This window comes from Neovison vison, chromosome X (assembly GCF_020171115.1).
Source record: "Neovison vison isolate M4711 chromosome X, ASM_NN_V1, whole genome shotgun sequence".
Taxonomy (NCBI): Eukaryota; Metazoa; Chordata; class Mammalia; order Carnivora; family Mustelidae; genus Neogale; species Neogale vison.
The window spans coordinates 99911453-99936469 of NC_058105.1; the positions used below are offsets into that span (position 1 = coordinate 99911453).

General features: G+C 38.4%; 1 protein-coding gene across 1 annotated transcript in view; it reads right to left on the reverse strand.

The window, feature by feature from the left end:
• CFAP47 (cilia and flagella associated protein 47) overlaps positions 1–25017 on the reverse strand; it is a 515984-nt gene that overhangs the window by 128171 nt on the left and 362796 nt on the right. The window contains exons 51-52 of the mRNA XM_044235156.1: positions 22003–22137; positions 12358–12455 (exon numbers count right to left, since the gene is read on the reverse strand). Coding sequence (XP_044091091.1) covers positions 12358–12455; positions 22003–22137 — 233 coding nt within the window. The remainder of the gene's footprint in view (positions 1–12357; positions 12456–22002; positions 22138–25017) is intronic.

Sequence of the window (25017 nt, forward strand, 5' to 3'; positions counted from 1 at the left end):
AGGACATTCTAACCTTGGACGAATCTTTAGAGATGCAAATGGGGATGGCAGCTCTGGGGCACTTGTGTTAAGAGCCTCTTTTTGACACATCCATGGCAAATACCACTACTTGATCACTTCACTCTTATCCAGTAGGTCTGGACACCCCCTCAAAATCGAGCAGCCTTCCAGAGAGCAATCGTTAATTGCTTCCAACCACCTGCACTACAGCAGTAAGGCAGTCTCTAGGGAAAGCCTGCAGTGGAATTCTCTGGGGCCTCAAAACCGGCAAGAGACTCAATAGAAACGAATGTTTCATTATAGTAAAAAGCTTTAAGTATCCAATTAATTAAGAGTGCTGTATTTCTAGTCTGGTAAAATTCGTGTCAAATTTAACTACAGCATTATAAAAAATAATTTCTAACATTCATTATAACTTGAATATTTTCTTTTCAAGTTTAAATCGATAAAAACCCCTAAATTACACCTTTAAAATATAGTATTGTATGAATAATCTCTTTTAAATATACATCTGCCAAAATACTGTCAAAATTAATTTAGACAAGATTAATTTTCTAACTGTATTTCTTAAGGCCATAAAAATTAGGTATTTCTTTAAATATTTCATGTACTCAATAAGTTAAAGAGATTTTTGTCATTCATCATTTGATGAGATGATCCAGGTTTGTAAGTTTATTCTTAAAATACCTCCTTTGTGTTACCTACATAGTCCAAAAATACATAACTATTTTCAACGTCAGAAAAATAATGTATAAAGAAGTCATTTGCAAAAATGGTTAATAGTCTTATTGTCTAAGGCATCCTGCCACCCCCATTCCATTTTATGACAAATAACTCTCACTCAATGGGAAATATAAAGACAGCTGAATTTCTGTGATTACGCTCTCTATATAAAAGGTGTGAAATATTTGGCTAGTGTATGTCTTGCCAATGGCATATTCTCCCACTTCGATGAGTGGTTTTATAAGTTTTATTAGAATTAAATATATATCAATTTGGACTGATTTTGGTTTTGGAAATTCAAGTGAAATAGTGACTTTTTTTTTTGTCTTTTGTCTTTACATGGCCTCTTTTGGGTACAATGATAGAGAGCATTCCTTTATAAGGTGTTCAGTATTTTTCTCTGGATTGTACTTAAGCAATATTTTAGCTAACATAATGACTGCTTGAAGAAATTGGTTTCATTTTTCATCATCCTTTTGTAAAAGGAATAAATTATGTATATTTAATCCTGTGGCATATAAGTAAAGATTTTAGAGCATGGAGACCTTCATAAGATGTTGAAATTTAGAACACTGAAAAAATTCACTCAGCTGAAATTGGAATAGGTTTAAAATACGTACAAACAGATGTATTGAATTTTGCAAATTATAAACGTTTTCAGAGGAACTTTGATTACTTATATTCATTTTCATTTTTAAAATTTATTTATTTATTTGAAAGGGAGAGAGAGGAGGAGAGGGGGTAGATGGGGAGGGGCAGAGAGAGACTCTTAAGCAGGCTCCATTCCCAGTGCAGATCCCGATTCCGGGCTCGGTCTCATGACCCTGAGATCATGGTCTGAGCTAAAATCAAGGGTCAGATGCTTAAATGACTGAGCCTCCCAGGACCCCTCGCCCACCATATTCACTTTAAAACAAATATAAAATATTTTCAGGGACACCTGGGTGGCTCAATCAGTTAAGCATCTGACTTCACTCAGTCATGATCTTGGGGTCCTGGGATCAGGCCCCTCATGGGGCTCTGTGCTCAGCAGAGTCTGCTTGTCCCTCTCCCTCTGCCCCTCCCCACCTTGTGCTCTTCCTTTCTCTCTCCCTCTCTCATGAATAAATAAATAAATAAATCTTTAAAGATATTTTTGGCATCTAAATATAATTTATATGTTCATTATTTTCTTAAAATAGAAGAAACATTTTGAGAGATTTTAAAACAGGTCAGGTCATTCCCCTCTTTACACTCTCAAGTGGCTTCTAGTTGCACGTGGAATAAAATCTCGTCTTACCCTCAGAGGCCCTGCAAGATGTGGTCCTGACGGCACCTCTGACTGGAAGAACCGCCCTCCGCCCCCCGCAATCCCCAACCCACTGCCATTTCTGTCCAAGCTCCAGCCTCACAGGCATCATTTCTGTTCCTGGAATGTCTGGGCTCCTACCTACTACCTCCTGTCTCACCAAGCTCATTTTGTTCCGAGGGCCGGGATATTTGTCAGTTGCTCCACCTGGGTGCATTTCCTCAGTCTTCACACCACAGTTGACGAAACTCTGCACTATTTTTGTTGGCACAATTATCACTAAATTTAGCTTAGGTATTTATTGTCATGGTAACAGAAAAACTGAATAGACTAAATTCGGTAGAGAACTGAAAACGGTTTCTAAAATATATATATGAACTGCTTAGTTCCTAAAGGTTGATGGAACTTTTATATGGGAGGACGCTGGAACACAACATGGTAGATATCAGCCACCAACTGGGAACAAGTGCACCAGAGTGTTACAAGTATTAAGAATTTTTATTGTGTTAGGCCACTGAAATTGTGGAGTTGATCATGTCAGCTAAAACACCATAACTAAAACATTTAGTGAGTCCTTTATAAAGGACTTTATGAAGCAGCTTTCATAACATGGAGCGAAAATTATCAATGGCTCCCAGGTTTGTCTTTAGTTGAAAATATAAGACAACAGAAAAATTTCCCACGAAATATCTTATTTCAATGTTAGTTTTGTTTTCTGTCTTACTCCACTATAATGTTAGCTCCATGTAAATAGGGATCTTGTTTGTAATATTCATCACTGTTCCTCAGCATCTAGAATAGTGAAAAGGATACCAGAGGCATTAAATACTCGCTAAAGAATAAATGTGCAATTTGTAAGACACGTTAGTATTTGTATATAAACCTAATGGTTAATATGTGTAATAGTCTGGATACTTTGAACTAAATAATACAGCAATCACTGATAAGAGCTTACTCAGGAAGAGTTTAAAATTATCAAGTAAACCTAGGCTACCTACTTTCATGAACGTTATTGGTAAGAACAGCTCTGCGAAAGACAGTGGGTTGAATTTATCATTTGGTTGCCAGTTCACACCTTCTCTGAATAGGGAAAATTTAACTCACCGAGTATTTGCACTGAAAACCTCATCACTTCCTACTCTAACTGGGTCAGATTAAATCAAGATTATGTTTTTTTGCCCATAAAAGCCTAATGGAGTCAATGACAATTCAACATGCACTAGCAGGATATATTTCCCACCATATCTTCTCCCAGAAGATAATCATGAGTTCACTTCATTTTATTTTATTATTTTTTTATTTAAAGATTTGACTTATTTATTTGAGAGAGAGAGAGAGAGAGATAGGGAGAGCGAGCACAAGCAAGGGGAGAGAGGGAGAAGCAGGCTCCCTGCTGAGCATGGAACCCAACATGGGGCTCAGTTCCATGACCTGAGCCAAAGGCAGACGCTCAACCGACTGAGCCACCCCGGTGTCCCCATGAGTTCCTTTTAAAGGGATTATTTCTGAGGTGCCTGGCTGGTTCAGTCAGTAAAGCATGTAACTCTTGATCTTAGGGTCATGGATTCAAGCCCCATGTTGGGCACAGAGCCTACTTAATTAAAAAAAAAAAATAAAGGGGTTATTTCTGAGGTCCAAAACACACAATATTAATTTAAGTGAGGCATATTATTGAGGAAATTTTCAATTTTAATTTTACTCCATTTACAAACATTACCAAGTCAGTAAACAAACTGTACCAGGGTGTTTTAAAATGTACCATGTAATTCAAAAGAAGTGATAACTACAGTCTGTGTCAGGGACTTTCCTAAATTGAAAAGTTAGTGCCAACAGTTCAGAACTCAGAGGAAACAGGCAGACAGCTGAAAACTAGAAATGCCCTTGACATTCCTCTGCTACTGCCACCCGCATGGCCCCTATACCTAAGGAAGTCATGCATCACACCTCCCCACCCAGCCTGAGACATACAGAAGGCAGACGTGCAATCAAGGTGGGTTGCCAGTGCCGGATCGGCAGATGATGTGCGAGCGAGCATGTACTCGACAGGCACTGAGAACCTGTGAAAAAGTCAGAAACTCCTGAAGAGTGTATAGGTTTGTTCGTGTGTATTCAGACACTTACCATCACCTCAGGGGCGGGGGTGGGGGTGCAGCAGCTATTAGAAGCTGTGACAAATTAAAATATATCTGAGGGGCGCCTGGGTGGCTCAATGGGTTAAAGCCTCTGCCTTTGGCTCAGGTCATGATCTCAGGGTCCTGGGATCGAGCTCCGCATCGGGCTCTCTGCTCCACAGGGAGCCTGCTTCCTCCTCTCTGCCTACCTGTGATCTCTGTCAAATAAGTAAATAAAATCTTAAAAAAAAAAAAAAAAGAAATTTATCTGGTTGTAGGGACTGATCCCTAGGAATTAGCCTCCTGCTTAACTGTTTAAGATAAGGTCTCTCTCCCCCTGCTCTCTGTATACACACATATGTATGTATATATGTAGAGCGCAAAATGGAGCCTCTCGTGTCAAGCAGGGGCCTATGTCAAGCAACGACGCAAGTAGCTCAAGGTACTGCAGCTACAAGATATCACCAGGACCAGCATCAGCTGATGCCCCAGCACTGGTAACAAGGAGAACCAGAGCAGGTCTGCAGCGGCCCAAGACCGAGTCAATCCCTTTACCAAGGGGAGGACTCCGGTAACGAACTCTCAGACTGTTCAGACATGACTTCTCTATGTCTGACCACTAAAAAAAGGCAACTGCGGCTGAAACTCTGTGCGATGGAGCTCCGAAAACTGAGATCCTTCACTGCTTGAATATAATAAAAGATAAGAGTCCAAAGTTGACTCGGACAGGACCCAGGCCTCACCTCCAACTGTGCGCCCACAGACTGACTTTGGGTTTGGTTCGTTAACTTCCTACCCCCTTCTGTTATCTCGTTTGTTGTGTGCCAAGTCTTCTGTTCTGTTCTGTTCTGTGTGCCATGTAAGAAGCCAAGTTGGATCACATGGTGAACTGTCATTGAGTTTGGAATCCTGAACCTGCTTTATCATTGTGATTTAACTTTGCTTCATGACTGAATAAGGCTGACATTGTGGAAAGACAAAACTCATGTGTGTGCCTTCATAGCCTGCTCATGGCTGTATACATGTATTTACATACATGTACATGTACCTGTACACATATAGTCTATATTTTATTTTCTCAAGATAAATTCAAAGCAGAAAATTAATTTTTTACATCAAGACCTCACGAGGAAGAAAAATTTCAGTATCATGTACAATAGCCATGATATATGATCTTTCACCCCCCCCAAAAATATAGAATATAAAAATACAAAAAAAATGAAGAAGAAGAAAATAATAGTGTTTTTAACTATGCTCCTGAAGGGGAGAAAACTTCACCATCCCAAGATATGTCTCTTTGTCATACTGATTATTTTAAACTGATTATTTTTAGGAAACAACAAACACAAACACTAAGCTCCTTGGAAAAACTAAGTAGGGGGGCACCTGGGTGGCTCAGTGGGTTAAAGCCTCTGCCTTCGGCTCAGGTCGTGATCTCAGGGTCCTGGGATCGAGCCCCACATCGGGCTCTCTGCTCAGTGGGGAGCCTGCTTCCTCCTCTCTCTCTCTCTGCCTACTTGTGATCTCTGTCTGGCAAATAAATAAATAAATAAAATCTTTAAAAAACAAACAAAAAAAACTAAGTAGGAGTTACTCTTCTATAATAGATATTTACATTCATAAGGGAAATCTGCTTTTATAATAGCATCTCCCTCACTGGGGGCTGGGGGGATGGGGTAATGACTCTAAATCCCTAGAGACTCTTATCAATAGAAAAGGCAAAGCATAAATCGGCACAGCAACATTACCCTTGTTTACAATGCTTTTCCTGGTTACCTCCAATAAAACTGACTCCCCACCCCCAACATTTTGCTTTGTCTTTAGCTGAAGATAGTATTTAGTATTTAAGATGAAGGCTTCTGTCATTTTGAGGAGTTATTCAGTTTCCCGGATCTCTCCCATGTATACAGGAAGGAGATATACATGTTATTAAACTTCTGTTTGATTTTCTCCTGTTAATTTGTCTCACGTCAATTTAATTCTTGGACCAGCCAAAAAAACCTTCAAAGGTATAATAAATGTTTCCCTCCCCAACATTCTTCTCTCACTAACTTGCAGAGAGACTTCTGGGTCTCACCATTAATAATAGAGTGAATTTCATTAAAGATTGATTATAAAATGAAAAAAATTAGTCATTCAATTGTCACTGACAACAGAACAAATATTATGGAGGCTATGACTGATCTAAAGCTTAAAGCATAGGTTTTATCCACACACTTAAGTTTTGTTTTCAGAACACATTTGTAACTCATTACTGTACATTGAAATTATTGTCAGTAGGAAGATAAAGAATCGCTCTCATTATCCTCACACAGTCAAACTATAAGACATATTAGAGATCTCTTAAGGTCAAATAAAATGGAATAGCAGATATCACATGTTAAAAATTCCAAGAGAATACTAAATAATTTACGCCAAGAGATAATGGACTGCTAACAACCACTTATTGTTTACTGTGAATATAACCTGATTCTTGGAACTTACTCTGAAGAAGTAACCAAATTTATGTGCCTTAAGGGTATAAACATTTCTTACATGAATGCTATTTTAGAGAGATTCTAACCATCTTTAAGGAAGATGTGAAAACTGGTTGAATGTAACAAAGCTGAGATACAGATGGAAAATCAGAGATGGCTTAGTATCTTGAAAGCTCCATTGCTACATCTGATGATCTAAGGTTTAAATAAAATACATCTCAAAAGTTTAATGCATTTGCAAAATAGCAAATGCATTAAAAACTATTAGCTAACAGTATATAGGTAAGGACAACAATTTCAGCATACTTTTGAAAGTATTTGGAAAACTTCTTCAAGAAGTGCACAAAGATTTATGTGATGGGATTATCTAAAAGAATCCATATGATCTCCACCAACTGAACCATCATGTCTGGGAGTTAAAGAGTACATTTATTTTTACCTTAGGCAATTACTACTAGAAAGGTGGGAAAACAATAACTAGGAGACAACATCACTGTCATTTAGCAGCCTAACTGGATTGAGGTAGTCAAAAAAGTCTCCCCTCTGGTATCAACTTCAGCTGAAAGTGATTGCTTAGTACAATACACCTACCTGTAGTAACAAACAGCAATTTAGCAATTCATGGCGCTAAGTTCTACTCCTGTACTGCTAAATGGAATGGAGGCTCAGGAGTTGCATTTTTATCTATGTAGACCTTGGATATAAATTACTAAATATCTTTATAAAATAACTATGTTAACTATGCCTAATGAAAATAAGAGCTATGGTGAAATTGGTAATAATCAGAAGAACATACGTAAACAAGATGAGTTATAGGTATCACACTATGGTACCAAAACCAGGAAAGGTTTAAAGTAAAAACTGACAGGAAATCAACACAAACTGAATGAGAATTACATGTGTTAAAAACAAAAACAAAAACAAAAACGCAGAGCCTTGCTGGCCCAGTTGGAAGAACACATGACTCTTGATCTCAGGGTTGTGGGTTCGAGCCCCATGTTGGGTGTGGAGATTACAAAAAAAAATAAAAATAAACAAACTTAAAAAAAAACACAAACCAAACCAAATTAAAAGTAACCACAGGCCCCAAATGGCATCACTTAGGCCAAATCCCCAAAGTAGAGGCATAACACATATTTTAATGGCAGTTTCAATTTCAAACTGCCATAAAAATATTGATGTAGGTTTCACATGAGCCTCCTGGGTCACGAAGTTGCCTGTCAACAGTAGCCTAGAAGAGCTACCCAGACAGTGGCTCCATCTGGCTTCATTGTGATCTTAGGTATGGGGGTGGGGGGAGAGGGAAGCGAGCTGGGCCTCTGGAACCTTGGAGGAAACGCCTGCTCACATTCTGCCCTGAGAGGGTCCCTAAGCCCCAGGCTACCTGAGTTCCAGTGCTGACCCTGGCTTATCATTTAAGCTGGAGCAAGTTTCTGGATCCCATTTTGTTCATCTTTATAAAGGGAAAAGTATTAGTTCCTAGATCCCATGGTTATAGTAAGAATTAAATGAGTTCATACTTGCAAAACAGAGCAATGATTGACACTCAGCAAGTGTCCAATGGTTATTATTTGCATGCCAGTCACCTTCTCTGTCTAAACTATGAGTAGGAGCCCAAAGCCTATGAGTGTTTTAAATAAAGCTGATGTGAACACACACACACACACACACACAAATAGCCTTATATATATATAGGCTATATAATGTAGCCTTAATTGGTCAGTCAGGAATTTTCTGATGGGTGCCAATGAATCTGTATATACCTTCTCCATCCCTCAAAGGAGAATGAACTAATCTGAATGCTAAGACCCCTTGCTCTTTATCATGACTAAAAGTTACTTTGTCTGGAACAATCCTTTTTTTTTTTTTCTAATAAATTTCTTGCCCTACCCTCCATCTATAAAAACCTTTTTCATTTTGTACAACTCCATGGTGCTCCCCTCTGCTGGCTAGATGGGACGCTGATTTAATAAAACCAATTAGATCTTCTAATATACTTGGCTGTACTTTTCTTTTTAAGAATGTATTTATTTGTTTCAGAGAGAGAGAGAGACAGAATGAGAGGGAGGGATAGAAGATGGAGAAAGAGAATCTCAAGCAGATTCCAAGCTGGGCGAGGAGCCCAATGTCAGGACCCTGAGATCATGACCTGAGCCGAAACCAAGCGTTGGATGCAATTAACCGACTACACCACCCAGGCGCCCCACTTGGTCGTATTTTTATTTAACACACAATAATAATGAAATTTATTACATAGGGAGGGGCAAGTCTTTTATGGAAAATGGACAAGGGCCGTTGTTTGAAAATACATTATTTATGAAAATAATGTGTTCCTGAAAAGTGTATATGCAAATATTAATTTTAAAAATGAAAACATATTTGAAGCACATTAAAAGAAACAGATGGTGTTTTCTTTTTGCTCAGTCTTCTTACTTATCCACATAAAGTACCCTGATGGTATATTTTCTCAGTCAGTATAACAATCTTTAACATTCAAAGTTGAGAGTTAAAAAATCTTAATTTCTATTTCTATCAGTTTTGCTTGAAAGGTTAACAACTCTTCCCAAAAGGGGGGCACATTATATACCATTTCATGAGAAGATGTAAACCATTGTTTGTCTGCTAGTATTTTACAATTAAATCTTTTTTTGTTACTTTGAGTTGCAGGTCTCTACTCATCTCTATACCTATTTTAAACATACAATTAATAAGGGAGCCACTGTCTATATTTTTTGAGGTGCCACCTCATGGTTCCAATTTCTCCTGGACCCATTTAAAATGTTTTTTTTTCTCCTGTGTCCTGAAAGAGATTTGTGCTAATCCAGTAATCATTTTCCACAGCAAGTAGTTATATAAAGTTATATCATTTTAAAATAACCCATAAGAAAGATTTTATTCTGTAGTGATAACAGGATCACAGAAATGAGACATTTTCATTGAGTGAAATGACCCTACCATGATCATATTAAATCATTTTCCACTTAGAAGAGAATGCTTTTGCAAGCTACATTTGAGTGCATCTCAATAGTTTAACCACCCATTTTCTATGTCTCAGTGGAGATTTACCCAGAAATCAAGTGGGCAAGTAATTGATTTACAGATTTAAACTATTTTAGTCTTTTTAAATTTTTTTATTTGTTGGAGCATAAGTTCAAGGTTCTAAATAATCAATTTTATGAAAACTCTATCTGCATGTTTAAAAATGAAAGTAATCTTTACCATCAATTTGAATATCTGAATACTAACAATAAGAAAATTAAATCAGGGGCGCCTGGGTGGCTCAGTGGGTTAAAGCCTCTGCCTTCAGCTCAGGTCATGATCTCAGGGTCCTGGGATCGAGCCCCGCATTGGGCTCTCTGCTCAGCAGGAAGCCGGCTTCCTCCTTTCTCTCTGCCTGCCTCTTTGCCTACTTGTGACCTCTGTCTGTCAAATAAATAAATAAATAAATAAATCTTTTAAAAAAAAAAAAGAAAATTAAATCAAATTAAAACATGGTTAAGAGCAATTAATACCGATTTTATGTTTCATTTAAACCAAAACTCAATTTGGGGCACCTGGGTGGCTCAGTTGGTTAAGTGTCTGACTTCAGCCCAAGTCATGATTTCGGAGTCCTCAGATCAGGGTCAGCGCTAGGCTCCAAGTTCAACAGGAAATCTGCTTTACCCTCTCCCCCTGCCCCTCTCTCCCCTGCTATGGTCTCCCTGTCTCTCAAATAAGTAAATAAAGTCTTAAAAACAACAACAACAAGATGATTCAATATTTAACTTTATTAAATAATAATAATGAGCATGGATTTAGTAACGCTTTAATAAGTAACATAAAACACTCCTATTCTTAGTATTACTTAAAATGCCAAATCTATCCCTGTTACTCCAAATGTGTGTGTTTTTTTTTAAAGATTTTATTTATTTATTTGACAGACAGAGATCACAAATAGGCAGAGAGGCAGGCAGAGAGGCGGGGGAGGTAGGCTCCCTGCTGAGCAGAGAGCCCCATGCAGGGCTCAATCCCAGGACCCTGAGACCTTGACCTGAGCCGACGGCAGAGGCTTTAACCCACTGAGCCTCCCAGGTGCCCCTCCAAATGTGTTTTAAAGTGAAAGGACTAATGTAGAAACCAAGAAGAATCAGTACTGAAAGAGTCAAGAGACTGCAGGAACCAAAGACAGGCCTCCTCAAAAATTTGCCACATTTGGGGCTGCCTGGGTGGCTCAGTGGGCTAAGCCTCTGCCTTCAGCTCAGGTCATGATCTCAGGGTCCTGGGATCGAGTCTCACATCGGGCTCTCTGCTAGGCCGGAAGCCTGCTTCCTCCTCCCCTCTCTCTCTCTCTCTCTCTCTCTCTGCCTGCCTCTCTGCCTACTTGTGATCTCTCTCTGTCAAATAAATAAAATCTTTAAAAAAAATAATTTGCCACTTTGGCAGGAAGATGATTTTGAGTTAAAAAAGCAATCAAAACCCAGCAAATTCAGGAAAAGCTCTTTACTTATCTCCTCAACTGCATAAAAAGGATTTAGACAGAAGCCCTGCTCGGGAAAGAGAGCTATCACCATAGATAACTACATTACACTACAAACTGGGCAGGGAGGAACCTAGCAAGACCTGATTGATCAAAGTTCTCTGTATCCTTTTGTTTCCAAGAGGCCCAGCAAACATTTGCTTACTAAATATTTATCCTTTTTCATCTTTATGTAAATTGCATTTCTTCCCTTTGAAGTCTCAGACCCCTACCACCCTCTCCTTAATTGAAAATGACATATATACCTCATTTTGCCTGTCTTTGTAGTTTCTGTGTCTATGTGCATTCCCAACATACACTACTAAATTTGATTTTTTTTTTCCTGTTAATCTGTCACATGTCAATTTTGTTGGGCTGGCAGGAAGGGCTACTAAAGATGGGGAAAAGATCCCGCCACATGACCTGAACTCGGACAGAAGAACAAAGGTCCAAGATGGCGAAAGTTCCCGCCACAGGACCTGAGCTCGGACAGGAGAACAAAGGCCCAAACAGGAATCTGAGACCCCCGCCCCCGGCTCCTGTGGACCAATGGGATCCCGACGAGCAGGCGGGATATCCGAATAAGGGAAACTTCCAAAAGACCCCTGAGCTTTCCCCAAGACCCCTTAAAAGCCCCCTCCTCCCTGCCTTGTGCGCGACTTCCGCTACTCTGCTTTCCAGAGTCACGGACACTCGCCCGAGGGTGCCCATATCCTCCCGGTGCAACTTTCCCGGCTCCCCTTCACCTGGGTCCTGAAACTTCGCCGGAGAGTGTTTTTAATAAATCTTGCCTTGCACCCACTTTGCCTGGTGTTGTGTTTATCTCGCTGGAAAAAAACTTTACAAATTTGATTCTTAGTCCAGTCAGAAAGACCTTGAGGGGACAGTATAGTCCTGACCCCTGACAAAGCATAATCGTGCTTTTACCATATGTGTGAGTGTAAGTACGCTAAGGTTAAGTTTGCTCTTGGTAACTCTTTTTTATTTTTTTCTCTTGGTAACTCTTGAAATATGCAAGTAGAATTCTAATCAGTAAAGCTACTATAAGATACCATAGAGCTAAAAGATGTTTTCCATAAGTACTTAAGGTCCATATTACTGAATTTAAAATAAAACGGCTATAATTTTAAAAAATGCTATAATTTGAATAATTTATTCTAATGTGCTCATTTAATATGGATGTTTTTAAGGGATTGCAATTTAAGTGTACAACAAAAGCTCTGTTTGCAAAAAGATAGTCTAAAACATTTAATGGGTTCTTACCAGAGCAAGGCATTTCATTTCAATAATGTTTACTGGTGGTCCCGGAAAGCTATGGATCTCGAGATGATACCAGACATGGAAATTGCTAAAACTATTATCTGAAAAACAAAAAACAACAAACAAACATCTCTTAATGTAGGTTTCTGAATATCATACTTAACATAAAACTTTGAGAAACCTCAGTACATTACATACCGTTTTCAAACTCTTTGGTGAACTCATTTGTTATGAGAGGGCAGTGGAGGGTGCAAAGCTGATTGCATTACAATTTGTAAGTGCAAAGAGAAGCACCATCCTGCATGGCCATGACCTTGCCCTATAAAAGCTCTCCATCCTTCACCTTCCCCAGGTCTTCATTATATTCACCACTAAAATAAGAATGTTTTACTTCTAAGTTAAGAATTGATATTTCCAAAGAAATAACCAATCATTTCTCCCCCTAATTGCCAAAACATTCACGTGTTATCTATAGAACGGATGTGGAAAACAAAGGCAGAAGAATAGTTATTAAATTTTCTTTCTACCTAGGGCCCACTGACAAATCCTTGAAACAGGCAGAGTGACATTCCTCTAGGGACTCCACTGCCTCCACCTTAATACTTCGCTATGGGCAAAAGGGAATCCTAGCCTGACCACCCCCCCCCAGGATCCTGTAGTCTACTTTAACATATAAAAAATCCTTTGGAAATTTCCTTTATCTCTAAATTCTCCAAGACATGTGCTGGCAATCATTCCCAAGCATATGGCCCACTGATAAACATCTGAAGGGTCTCATGACTAAGGTTTTATTAGACAGTAATAAATGACTTTTTCCCAACAACAGCTAGCCCCTCAAGGTCCCTGAAACTTTGCTTCCAAAATTCCTTAGAGACTTAGGCTATTCCTGATCCCCTCCCAACTTGCAAGTATATAATGGACCACCCCTCACAACCCCAGGGGCAGCAGCTCTTTCTGCCCACGGTCCGGTCCCTGTGCTTTAATAAAACACCATTTTGCACCAAAGACATCTCAACAATTCTTTCTTGGTTGTTGGCTCTCGACTCTACCCCACTGAACCTCACCTATATTCTCAAACTTCATCAGAACTATCTAAGTATTATATTACAGATCACAGTGGTACATTTCCAGCACTCTAAGATTCTAGTCTAAGGACAAAATCAGGAATAGTTGAGATTTTTCTTTTCTTGGAAGTGTGAAAAAGGATGCTAGCAATTCAGCCTAAAGGAAGCTGGATTGGGAATGAACTACATGGTGAGAAAGTAATGTTTACATCACAGTTCTAGGTATTGTTTTTTTTTAAATCAATCTCAAGTTTGCCATTTGTTTAACGTGATCTGTTCAGCTTCTACTTTGATACTCTTTATTCTCCAGTGTTGAGTTAGTATATGGTTTAAGATGTCCTCCAATTTCAGTTATTCATATGCATATTGAAATCAGTATTGGCATGTTTTAAAGATTCCAGGTACTGCTCTGTTTGCCTAACTTACTTAGGTGAATCATTACTCTCTTTGGGCCTCAGTTTCCTCGTCTGAAAGAAGGGGCCCAGACCAGTGGAATTCTCGCTTCTGAACAAGAGTGTTGTGCGTTGCACTATATTTTGTTGTATGGAACTGTATTGCATGGTGAAGGGGAATAGAATTTGCCACCCCAAAATATGTCTTTGGTATAAGGACTTTTTGAGCTGATTATTATTTTTTAAATATTTTATTTATTTATTTGACAGAGAGAGTTCACAAGTAGGCAGAGAGGCACCTAGAGAGAGGGGGAAGCAGGCTCCCTGCTGAGCAGAGAACCCGCTGGGAAGTTCTATCCCAGGACTCTGAGACCATGACTTGAGCCAAGGGCAGAGGCTTAACACACTAAGCCACCCAGGCACCCCTTAAACTGATTATTTTTTTAAAAAGTGGATACAGAAGCTCTGGAAACTGAGTAAAAGTTACTCTTTTATAAGATACATTTACATTTCTAAAGGAAATCTGCATTTGTAAGGGTGTCTCCCTCTCTGTACTAAGAAGCTGGGAAGACTCAATCTCTAGAAACTCGCATCAGTGGAGAAGAAAGTGACCTTAATCTGCAAAACAATGCTACTCTTGTTTACTGTGCTTTCCTGTTAACTTTGCATTATTGGTTCTCCATCCCCCAACATCTTTTTTGTCTTTAACTGGAGACTGTATTTTAAGGTAAGGGCCTGGGCCATTCCAAGGAGTTACTCATTCTTCCTGGGTCTCTCCCAAGTATGCAAGAGGTATACTTTTTCTGGGGGGTGGGGGGGGCGGGGAAGGGCAGAGGGAAGGGAAAATGAGGGTCAAAGCAAGCTCCACAACCCACCAGAGCACCACACGGTGCTCAGTCCCAGGACCCTGAGATCATGACCTGAACCGAAGTCAAGAATGGAATGTTTAACTGAATGAGCCACCCAGGTATCCAACATGGTAACTGACCTTTTGTTTTTTTAATTATTCCCCCCTACAGCGAACATTGTATCTTATTGTACTGCAATGCACTACTTCAAACCATATTATATTATATTGTATTGTATGCCACTCTACTCTAAAACTTTAGCTATTAAGAAGTATTTATCAAATTAGTGGATCTAAGAACAATCCAGACATTCAGAACAATTAGCTAATGAGAGGGAGACAGACAAGGCCCATGTGAATTCTTCCAAGTACTTGTGAGAAGTTCTTAAGTGTGATTTTACCTCCATATTTTGAATTGCCTTCTGTGCTTATTTATTTTATAGACACCAACTAATTACCTTGGAACTATTAATGCACAGAGAATAAGTTACCAGCTTTATGTGGATGTTTGGTTACTGAGGAAACCTGTGTTCACTTTTGTATTGGCTGCTCCTTCAATTCTATGACAGTGCTTTAAATGCTTTTATGATGTTTAAATGTGACATCTCAAAATAAACCAAAGTTGTTAAAATGAAAAGTGTTTCCCCTTCTAGGTTGCTCATGTATATTCCACTGGCTTTTCCTATGCTTTAACCCACAGTGAATCACAGGGAAAATAATTCTGGAGAGAAAGGGCTTCATGACTATAAAGACTGAATGCCCTACAATTCTGGGTTGGCACAAAGAAAAATAAAACAGTCTGCTCATCTATGGAATAGAGACTGTCTTAGTCAAGGTTCTCCAGAGAAAGAGAACCAATAGGATATGTGTATACATAAAAAGAGACAGAGAAAGACAGAGAAACAGAAGCTGAGAGAGACTGATTTTAAGAAAACGGCTCATGCAATTGACTTAATAGATCCAAAATCTGCAGGTTAGGTCACCAGGCTGTAGACCCAGGAAAGAATTGCAGTGCAAACCCAAAAGTAGTCCATGGGTAGAAGAATTCTTTTCTGTTCTGGGGAACAAAATTCTTTTTTGTTCTGGGAGGTCGGTTTTGGTTCTGTTAAAATATTCAGCTGATTAGATGAGACCTACCCACACTATGGAGGTCCATCTTCTTTATTCAAAGGCCACAGATTTAAATATAATTCTCATCCAAAATCACCTTCACAGAAACATCCAGAAAAATGTTTCACTATTATCTGGGCACAATAACCTAGCTAGGTTGGCACATAAAATTAGCTATCACAGAAACAATAACACTTAATATTTGTGATTGCTGTGACGATCACATAAGGCACTGTTGTGATGTAGCTGATTTAATTCCAGCAGTGATAAAAATTACAGTATGAGTTCATTGGTTAGTATAAGATTAAAGATGGTTTATTAGCGAGAACAAAAGTAATAATTATTAAACATTGTTTAACCACAGGCCTTAAACACATTAAAACTTTTTGCTGATTATAAAATCAGTAACATTCACTATAGTGAGTTTTAGAAATTCCTGAAAAGCCTAAAGATGAAATTTATTCATTACCTCATGACTAAGAGTAAATACTTATTTTTCTTATATAAAACTCCAGGCTTGATATGTCAATAAAGACACAAAGGTATAAATATACTGGCGTATACAAATTATATAAAATTGGTATATCCATATGCGTGTGTGTGTTTGTGTGTGTAAACACATTTTTATCCTTCAGACAACATTTGCTATTAGAACTTGAGTTTTATCCCTAATCATTAGGAAAATGCAAATCAAAAACCACAATGAGCTATCGCCTCACAACAGTTAGGATGGCTACTATCTAAAGAACAGACAACTGCAAGTGCTGGTGGGATATGTAGAAAAGGTAACCTTGTGCTCTGTTGGTAGCAAATACAAATTGGTGGGCCCACTGAAACTGCCAACAGAATTAAGTAATTAAGTAATTAAAGGCAAGTCGCCCATAGTTAAAGACCACTGGGAAAAACACCGGGAAGGAACTTAGAATATGCTTTAAGATAAGGAAAATGTAGGGGTGCCTGGCTAGCTCAGTCGGAGGAGCATGCGACTCTGGATCTTGGGGTTGTGAGTTTGAGGCCCATGATAGGCATAGAGAAAACTTAGATAAATAAATAAAGTTTAAAAAAAAAAAAGATAATGAAACTTTAGCCCAAGGGAACAGGAAATTAAATAGCCTGTGCTGACATCATAGTCACAAGGTGTATAGCCTCAGTTTTTGCTAACAAAGATTTCATCACTGACACACATTGTTAAAATGTTTTGCAGAACTAGACCAGTGAATGAAATGACCACCCAACCACAACCTTGAAGAAACAGGTGACTTGGCACCAGTTAATCAGTCTTGAAGTTTACCCAGTCCTGACCAATCAGAAGGACCCACAATTCCAAGCCCTTTACCCTTGATTTTTGCACTAAAACACTCACTGGCAAGTCATCAAAAATTCAGGATTTTGAAAATTACTTCCCTGTTCTCTGGGGTGGTGCCACACCGTAAATAGCTATCTTCTTCAGTGCATAAGCTCAGGTGTTTTTTGTTTTTTTTTTAATTGGCCTGCTGCACATTGGACAGATGAACTATTGTTAGGTACAGTTATACCACTATGGAAAACAGTACGGACAATCCTCCAAAATTTTAAAATAAAATTTCCATGCCCACATTTGGGTATTTATCTGAAGAAAATAAAAATATTTACTTGGAAAAGATGTATCCACCCCACATTTATTAGAGCATTATTTATAATAGCCAAGATACAGAAACAACCTAAGTGTTCATCATGGGATGAATGGATAAAGAAGTTGTGAAATATATATATATAGAATCGATTATTATTCAGCCATTTAAAAAAAAACAAAAACAAAAACAACAAAAAAGGAAAATCCTACAATTTACAACATGGACAGACCTTGAAGGCTTTATGCTAAAGTGAAATAAATCAGAAAGTGAAAGAAAAACACTGTATGACCTCACTTAAGTGTGGTATCTTTAAGAAAAACAACTCAGAAAAGAGTTTATACTTGTGGTTATCAAAGGTAGAACAGGAGAGAGAGGTAGAAAGGGAGAAAGGTCATCAAAATATACAAACTTTCAGTTATAAGAGAAATAAGGACTATAATGTAATTACAACATCATGACTATAGCGAACACTGCTGTATGATATATAGGACAGTTGTTAAGAGTGTAAATCCTAAGAGTTCTTATCATAAGGAAATTTTTTTCCCTTTCTTTTCTTTTTACTCGATCTATATGAAAAGATAGAACTAGCAGGACTTACTGTGGTAATCTTTTCACGATACATGTAAAGCAAACCATCATGTTGTATACCTTAAACTTAGACAGTGATGTATGTCAACTATTTTTCAATAAGAATGGGAAAAAAACTTTTGTGCAAGTAATACATATTCAAAACTATTTTAAATAAAATTATAAAACTAACATATTTAAGTGTCAATTATTCAAAAAATAGATCACATAAGAAACATTCTTATAGAAAAATATATGTGCAGATCTCTGATTATTTTATTCAAACTAATTTCTTAGAATGAAATCATTGGATCAAAGGGGATAAAAAATCTTAAAAGTTTTAGGGGTGCTGGGCTGGCTCAGTTGGTAGAGCATGTGACTCTCAATCTCAGGGTGTAAGTTCGAACCTGACATTGGGCATAGAGATTACTTAAAAATAAAATCTAAAAAGAAAAGAGTTTTAAGCATATTAAATTAAGCATTTAAGCAAACGGTCTCGAATTCCCATTATAAAGCATAAGGTTTTCTCTTTCAATATGATCCTCATCAAAACTGAGTGTTAACTAATATTTTTCAAATTTTTCAATTTGTAAAAGGTTAAAAAAATCTTTAGTTGTCTTCATTTCTTTTTTTCCCCAGCTTTGTTGAAGTATAACTATTAAAAATTATATATATTTAAGGTACAACTTGATTTGATACAGTATGCATCATAAAATACTCACTATAATTAAGCTAATTAACACATCCATCATCTCACATAATTACGGATTTTTGGTGGGGATGGTGAAGACACTTAAGATCTACCTTCTAAGGAAATCTCAAGTACAACCTACTGTATTATTAACTATAATCATGTTGTTGTAAATTAATTAGTTCTCCAAAATTTATTCATTTTACCTAACTAAAACTTCCCTAACTGAAAAGAGATACACTGCTGAGCAGTCAGTAGGAAAAAGTTCCATGTTCTTACAGGAAATGGAAAGGTTAATCCTGTCTGATATAAGAAAACCACTTTGAAGAACTGGGGATACTTGTAATATTATTAGATGCATTTTTCCTAGCTTTTAATCTATCTTGAAACCTGTCATTACATCATGCACATTTTCTTATTAGGTATCACCACTCCCTTTTATTCCATTAACATGATACCTTAATATTCTGATTTTCTTTCAGACTTTTACCTGGCTTTCCTTCATGGTTCATCTGCCTTAGATTTCGATGGGGGTTTCACTTAGCATAATCCATCTGCAACAGTCATCTACTCTTTGATCTCACCTGCATTTCAACTAAAGAAACACTAAAGCTTTACAACCTGCTTTTACTTTTTCATCTGGCCTCAGCTCCAAATGTTCAGTTGATGACTGGATATCGCTACATAAATGTCTTGCTGTCACCTCAAAATCAGCAAGCACAAAACTATGTCAAGTATTATAATCTCCCAGACTTTTTATTTCTTCTTGTTGATAGTTCAACAATTAAACAACTCCATCGTATTACTGTCTCCTCATCTGTTTTGCATGGACAAGTGGGCTGATGGGCCTTGAACTGACAGTAGCCCCTCTGGAGAGTGCACACACTAAATAACAAGTCTTTACAGTCACAAGTCAGTGTGAATTTCTGGTATGACTCCCCAAACACTCTTGTGATAAGCTCTCTCCTCTGCCTCCCAGGACTTCCCCTTGTGCAGCCCTTAGATGAGACCCCCTTGATGCTTACCAAAACCCTATTCTTTTTGGTTTGAATTAACCTATCTGGTCTCAGCCCAGGAACCCCAAATCATTCTTCCTGACAACTGTAATTAAGGCATGTGCTCAGGTCCTTCTTCCCCCTGTGCACCCTTGCCTTGACTTGTCCATGTGGCCTCTCAAGGAGTGAAGTATGAATCCTTCAGGACCTCAACTAGAGTAATAAACTCTAGTTCACTTTCCCTTGTGGCCTTTTGTTGAACCCTGACACACCATCTGACACCCCAAGGGTCTACTTAACAAATGTCATTTTAACAAAGTCCCAACACTTCTAAATTAATACCTTGATATTTTTCTATTCACCAAGATACAAACAAACTTTGTTCATTTTTAGAATCAATCCTCTCTTTCCAACTCCTCTCTTAAAAGAGTCATCTAGGGGAGTCTGGGTGGTTCAGCTGGTTAAGTGTCTGCCTTTGGCTCAGGTCATGATCCCAGGGTCCTGGGATTGAGCCCCGCATCGGGCTCCCTGCTCGGTGGGGAGTCTGCTTCTCCCTCTCCCACTCCCCCTGCTTGTGTTCCCTCTTTCGCTGTGACTCTCTGTCAAATAAATAAATAAAATCTTAAAAAAAAAAAAAGAGAGAGAGAGAGAGAGAGAGGAAGAGAGAGAGTCATCAAAATCTGGTGTCTGAAATGTTTTCCTTCTTTAATGGTATCTCTATCCCCATGCCACCATAAAAATACATTGTTCTCTTCACGTCAAAGCCAGTTTGCTGTCCCAGTGTACTGCCTAGCTGGCCCCGACTGCTGTTCCCTTTCCAAACCATTTTGAATAGTGTATAAATAATCACTCTTAATCCATGTATTCTGTGATTGTTAATTTTACGTGTCAACTTGGCTGGACCACAGTGGACCCCCCCACAGTGGAGTCTGAGTAAAGCAGATTGCCCTGCATAATGTGGGTACACGTCCTGCAATCAGTTGGAGGCCCTAAGAGTAAATACTAATGTTATCTGAAGAAGAAGCAATTCTTACTCAAGATTTCAAGAGAAGCTGCCTGAGCTTGCAACCTGCCTGCCCTGCTTCAGGAATTTAGGCCCAAGATCACAACAGCAGCTCTTACCTAATTTTCTGCACTGAATGCTTGACCTACAGATTTTCAACTTGCCAGTCCCCACAATAATGTCAGCTATTTTTTTTTTTTTAAATTTCAGCATCTCAGGACACCTGGGTGGCTCAGTTGGTTAAGTGTCTGCCTTTGGCTCAGGTCATGATCCCAGGATCCTGGGATCAAGGCCCACCTGGGCCCTCTACTCAGCAGGGAGCCTGCTTCTCCCTCTGCCTCTGCCTGCTGTTCTCCCTGCATATGCACCCGCACATGCACTCTCTCTCTGTCAAATAAATAAAATGTTTTTTAAAGAAATTTCAACATCTGTCTCTCCATCTTTCTTTCTTTCTCTATTTATATTACATTATATTATGGTAGTGTCTGTTTTACTGAAGAATCCTGACTAAACACAAAATCATTCAATAAAGATTTCTTCTTTGATACACCTCATTGTCTCCACAGCTTTGCTTCAGTTGACCCACTGTTCTCTAATGGCCCCTTAAGATGTCCCTGCTACTCACACATAAGAGAATTCAATCACTCATTTTCCAGGAAATCTGCCCTGTGCCTTCCAGTTCTCCATTATTGCTATTTTCTTTGAATTTCTACTAAAAAGATATGTTTAACAACATTCAAATAAAGCTTTATAACATAGGAAGGAAAAAAATAGCACTGACTTTCTTCAGCATATGAGGAAGATTGTTATCATCTACTACGCTGAAGAAAAGCACATTATCTTGTTAAAATTATATACTCATTAGGGCGCCTGGGTGGCTCAGTCAGTTAAGTGTCTGCCTTTGGCTCGGGTCATGATCCCAGGGTCCTGGGATCGGGTCCCACATCCGGCTCCTTGCTCAGCGGAGAGACTTGCTTCTTCCTCTCCTTCTGCCCCTCCCCATGCCTCTCATGCTCTCTCTGTCTCTGACTCAAATAAATAAATAAAATCTTTTTAAAAAATTACATATCATTAACATTTTATCAGAAATTTACTGCAATTTTTTGTTGAATAACAAGTATATGTAAAGTTTTTCACTTATGATAGAGTAGACAGCCTTCAAGTTGAAGTATTATAATTTATTAATGTTAAAACTGTACAAATCCATAAAGTAAATACATAAAGTTAATCCTGAAATAATACAATAAAATTCTTACAGATATATGCAACACATACTTGTACATACATTATGAATGTAAAATATTTACCCATTTAAAAGTGAATGATTGACAAGTGATCATGAAACTTTCCTTAATCATCAATTTACCTGAGTCTTCCCCATTAATCTGGTGGAATAGTTCTGATAATGATTTCTGAAAGGAGGGTACTCGACCTCGATCTTGATCTGAATCTTCCTGAGAGTCATCATCTTGTCTGTGTTTAACAGAAAATGAAATTGCACCTAGAACACATAAGTCCAAGATGCCAAATTAACCAAGGATTGTTTTTCTAAAATGAAAGGTCAATTTTTAGGTACTAAAGATGCTTTAGCTTGAAACTAATAAAAATAAAGCCAAATACAAATCTTAGGCCTTAATATCACATTTAAACCTGATGTTGGTACAGAACAATTTAACACAGAGTTCATTAATATTTGTTTTAAGTATAAGAGATAATCAGTTTTTAATTAAAATGAGCAGTGTAATACCTGGTTTCACAACTGGGGATGTCCATCACCAGCTATGTGCCTCGGTTTGCACAGATATGAAACAGAGGTGACACTGGTAGCAGCTGGTGACATCACATATTACGAAGTGTCCCTGGTACTACACTGGCTCCCTCTGAGTATCTGGGAGTGTTCCTAATAGTTCACCAGCTACTCACCACTCTCAGAGGAGTGGGAAGGATAGGCCCCAGACTGTGACTGAGAAGGGTGGAAGCAGGTCAGGCTGTTTCAGGATCTACAGTTGGATTGAGGTTGGCAGGCGTGACCACAGAACATGGATGGACGTGTCTCCCTCTGAGTCCCTGGGCAGGCAGGACTGCTTCTAGACTGCAGCTATGAGGGACTAAAAAACTGGATTGTGGGGCTGATCCCAGATATAAGCACAGATCATAGTCAATGGGCACACTTCTGGGGCATGGATAAGCAAGTCTCCCAAGATGATTGTTCCCAGACCATGACTGGGAGTGGCTGGCCAAGTTACAAGATCATTTCAGGATCTGCAGTTGAACTAAACTGGAGGGCGTGCCTCAGGTGCACAGAACAGTGTGTCTTCCCCAAGGTGCTAGATGGGCAGGAACCATGGCTGAGAGGGGCTGAAGCTGGGCCATGAGCCACTTCAGGGTCCACAGATGGGACTAAATTCCATGGGCTTGTTACACAGGACATGGACAGTCAATGATTCCTGCCAGCTCCTTATCATAAAGTGCTGGTGGCAGCACTCAAGCCCAACGGGAAGATAACTGAGTCCACAGGGGGACAGGGCTATTTCTCGATCTGTAACCAGGGCCATGGTTGGTAAATCCACCACATGAGCAACAAGCCTCCCTTTTCAAAATGGCCCTCCTCAGTCTTGGATTCCATTGGGGTTTCATAATATCCTACGGAGATCCCACAGCTCCCCCAAAGGCACTTATGCTGTGGATGGTTTTCAAGTTACTATTGCTGAATACAGGTGGTGGATTTCCTATATTGCCATCTTGCGGATGTCACTCCTATCTTATCATTTTTAATTTCTTTGTTTTGAAATATAAAGTCACTTAAGTTTCAGGTTAAATTTCCTATCCTATTATAAACATAGCTTTCTTATTTTACATAGGAGTTTACAAACACATTATAAAAAGACAGGGTACATAGTGGAAAGAACACAGGCTTTGGACAGAACGTAAACTCAAACACTTGTTCTGCCACTACTAATTTAGCCTTTAACATGTTATTTACCTCATCTGTAAAATGGTGCTAGCTGTTTTGAAGATTAATGATTGTGGTTTATGTTAATGTAGGACTTACTATATGACAGACATTGTTCTAGGTGATTTACATATATTAATACGTAGGATTTATATATATAGTTATATAGTTATGTTATATTTAATTTATTGAGGAATCATCATACTGGTTTCCACAGTGGCTGCAACAGTTTGCATTCCCACCAACAATGCATGACTATTCCTTTTTCTCCACATCCTTACCAACACTTGTTGTTTCTTGCCTTTTGATTTCAAGCATTCTGACAGGTATGAGGTGATATCGATTAGTTTTGATTTGCATTCCCTCATGATGAGTGAGAGTAAATATCTTTTCATGTGTCTGCTGACTAACTGAATGTCTTCTTTGAGAAGTATCTGTTCATGTATTCTGCCCACTTTTCAATTGGATTATTTATTTGGGGGGTATTGACAATGCTTAGTTCTTTATATATTTTGGATACCAACCCTTTATTGGATATGTCACTGTTTTTGGTGCAACTGTATATTAGATTGTTTTCTTAATTTCTTTCTGCTGCTTCATTATTAGTACACAGAAATGCAACACATTTCTCTATGTTGACACTTAACCAACTGCACCGCTCAGACACCCCAGGCCATTTATTTTTATCAATGAAAAATATCCCATTGTATGGATATACCACTGTTTATCCGTTCACCTATTTTAGGACATCTACAATTTGTACAATTTGGCAACTATGAATAAAGCTGTTATAAACATTCATGAGCAGAATTTTGGATGGATAAAAATTTTGAACTCATTTGGGTAAATATGAAGGTATATGACTGCTATATCATGTTATGAGTATGTTTAGTTTTGTCAGATACTGCCGAACTATTTTCAAAATGGTTGTGACATTCTATCATTTTGTATTCCCACCATCAATGAATGAAAGTTCCTATTGTTCCACATCAGCACTTGGTGTTTTCAAGTCTTTTGAATTTAGCCATCCTAATTGGCAGGTAGTGGTATCTTATTTTAGTTTGCAGTTCCCTAGAGACATGATTTATACACTTATTTGCTATCAGAATATTTTCCTTGGTGATGTGTCTCTTCAGCTCTTTTGCCAATTTTTAGAATTGGGTTGTTTGTTATCCTATTGTTGAGTTTAAGATTTTCCTTTTGTTAAAGTTTTTATTTAAATTCCAGTTAGTTAACATACAGTGTCATATTAGTTTCAGGTGTACAATATGGTGATTCCACACTTCCATACAACACCCGCTGCTTATCATACCAAGAGCCCTCCTTAATACCATCACCTATTTAATCTATCCCCCTGCTCACCTCCCGTCTGGTAACCACCAGTTTGTTTTCTATAGTTAAGAGTCTGTTTCTTCGTTTGTCTCATTT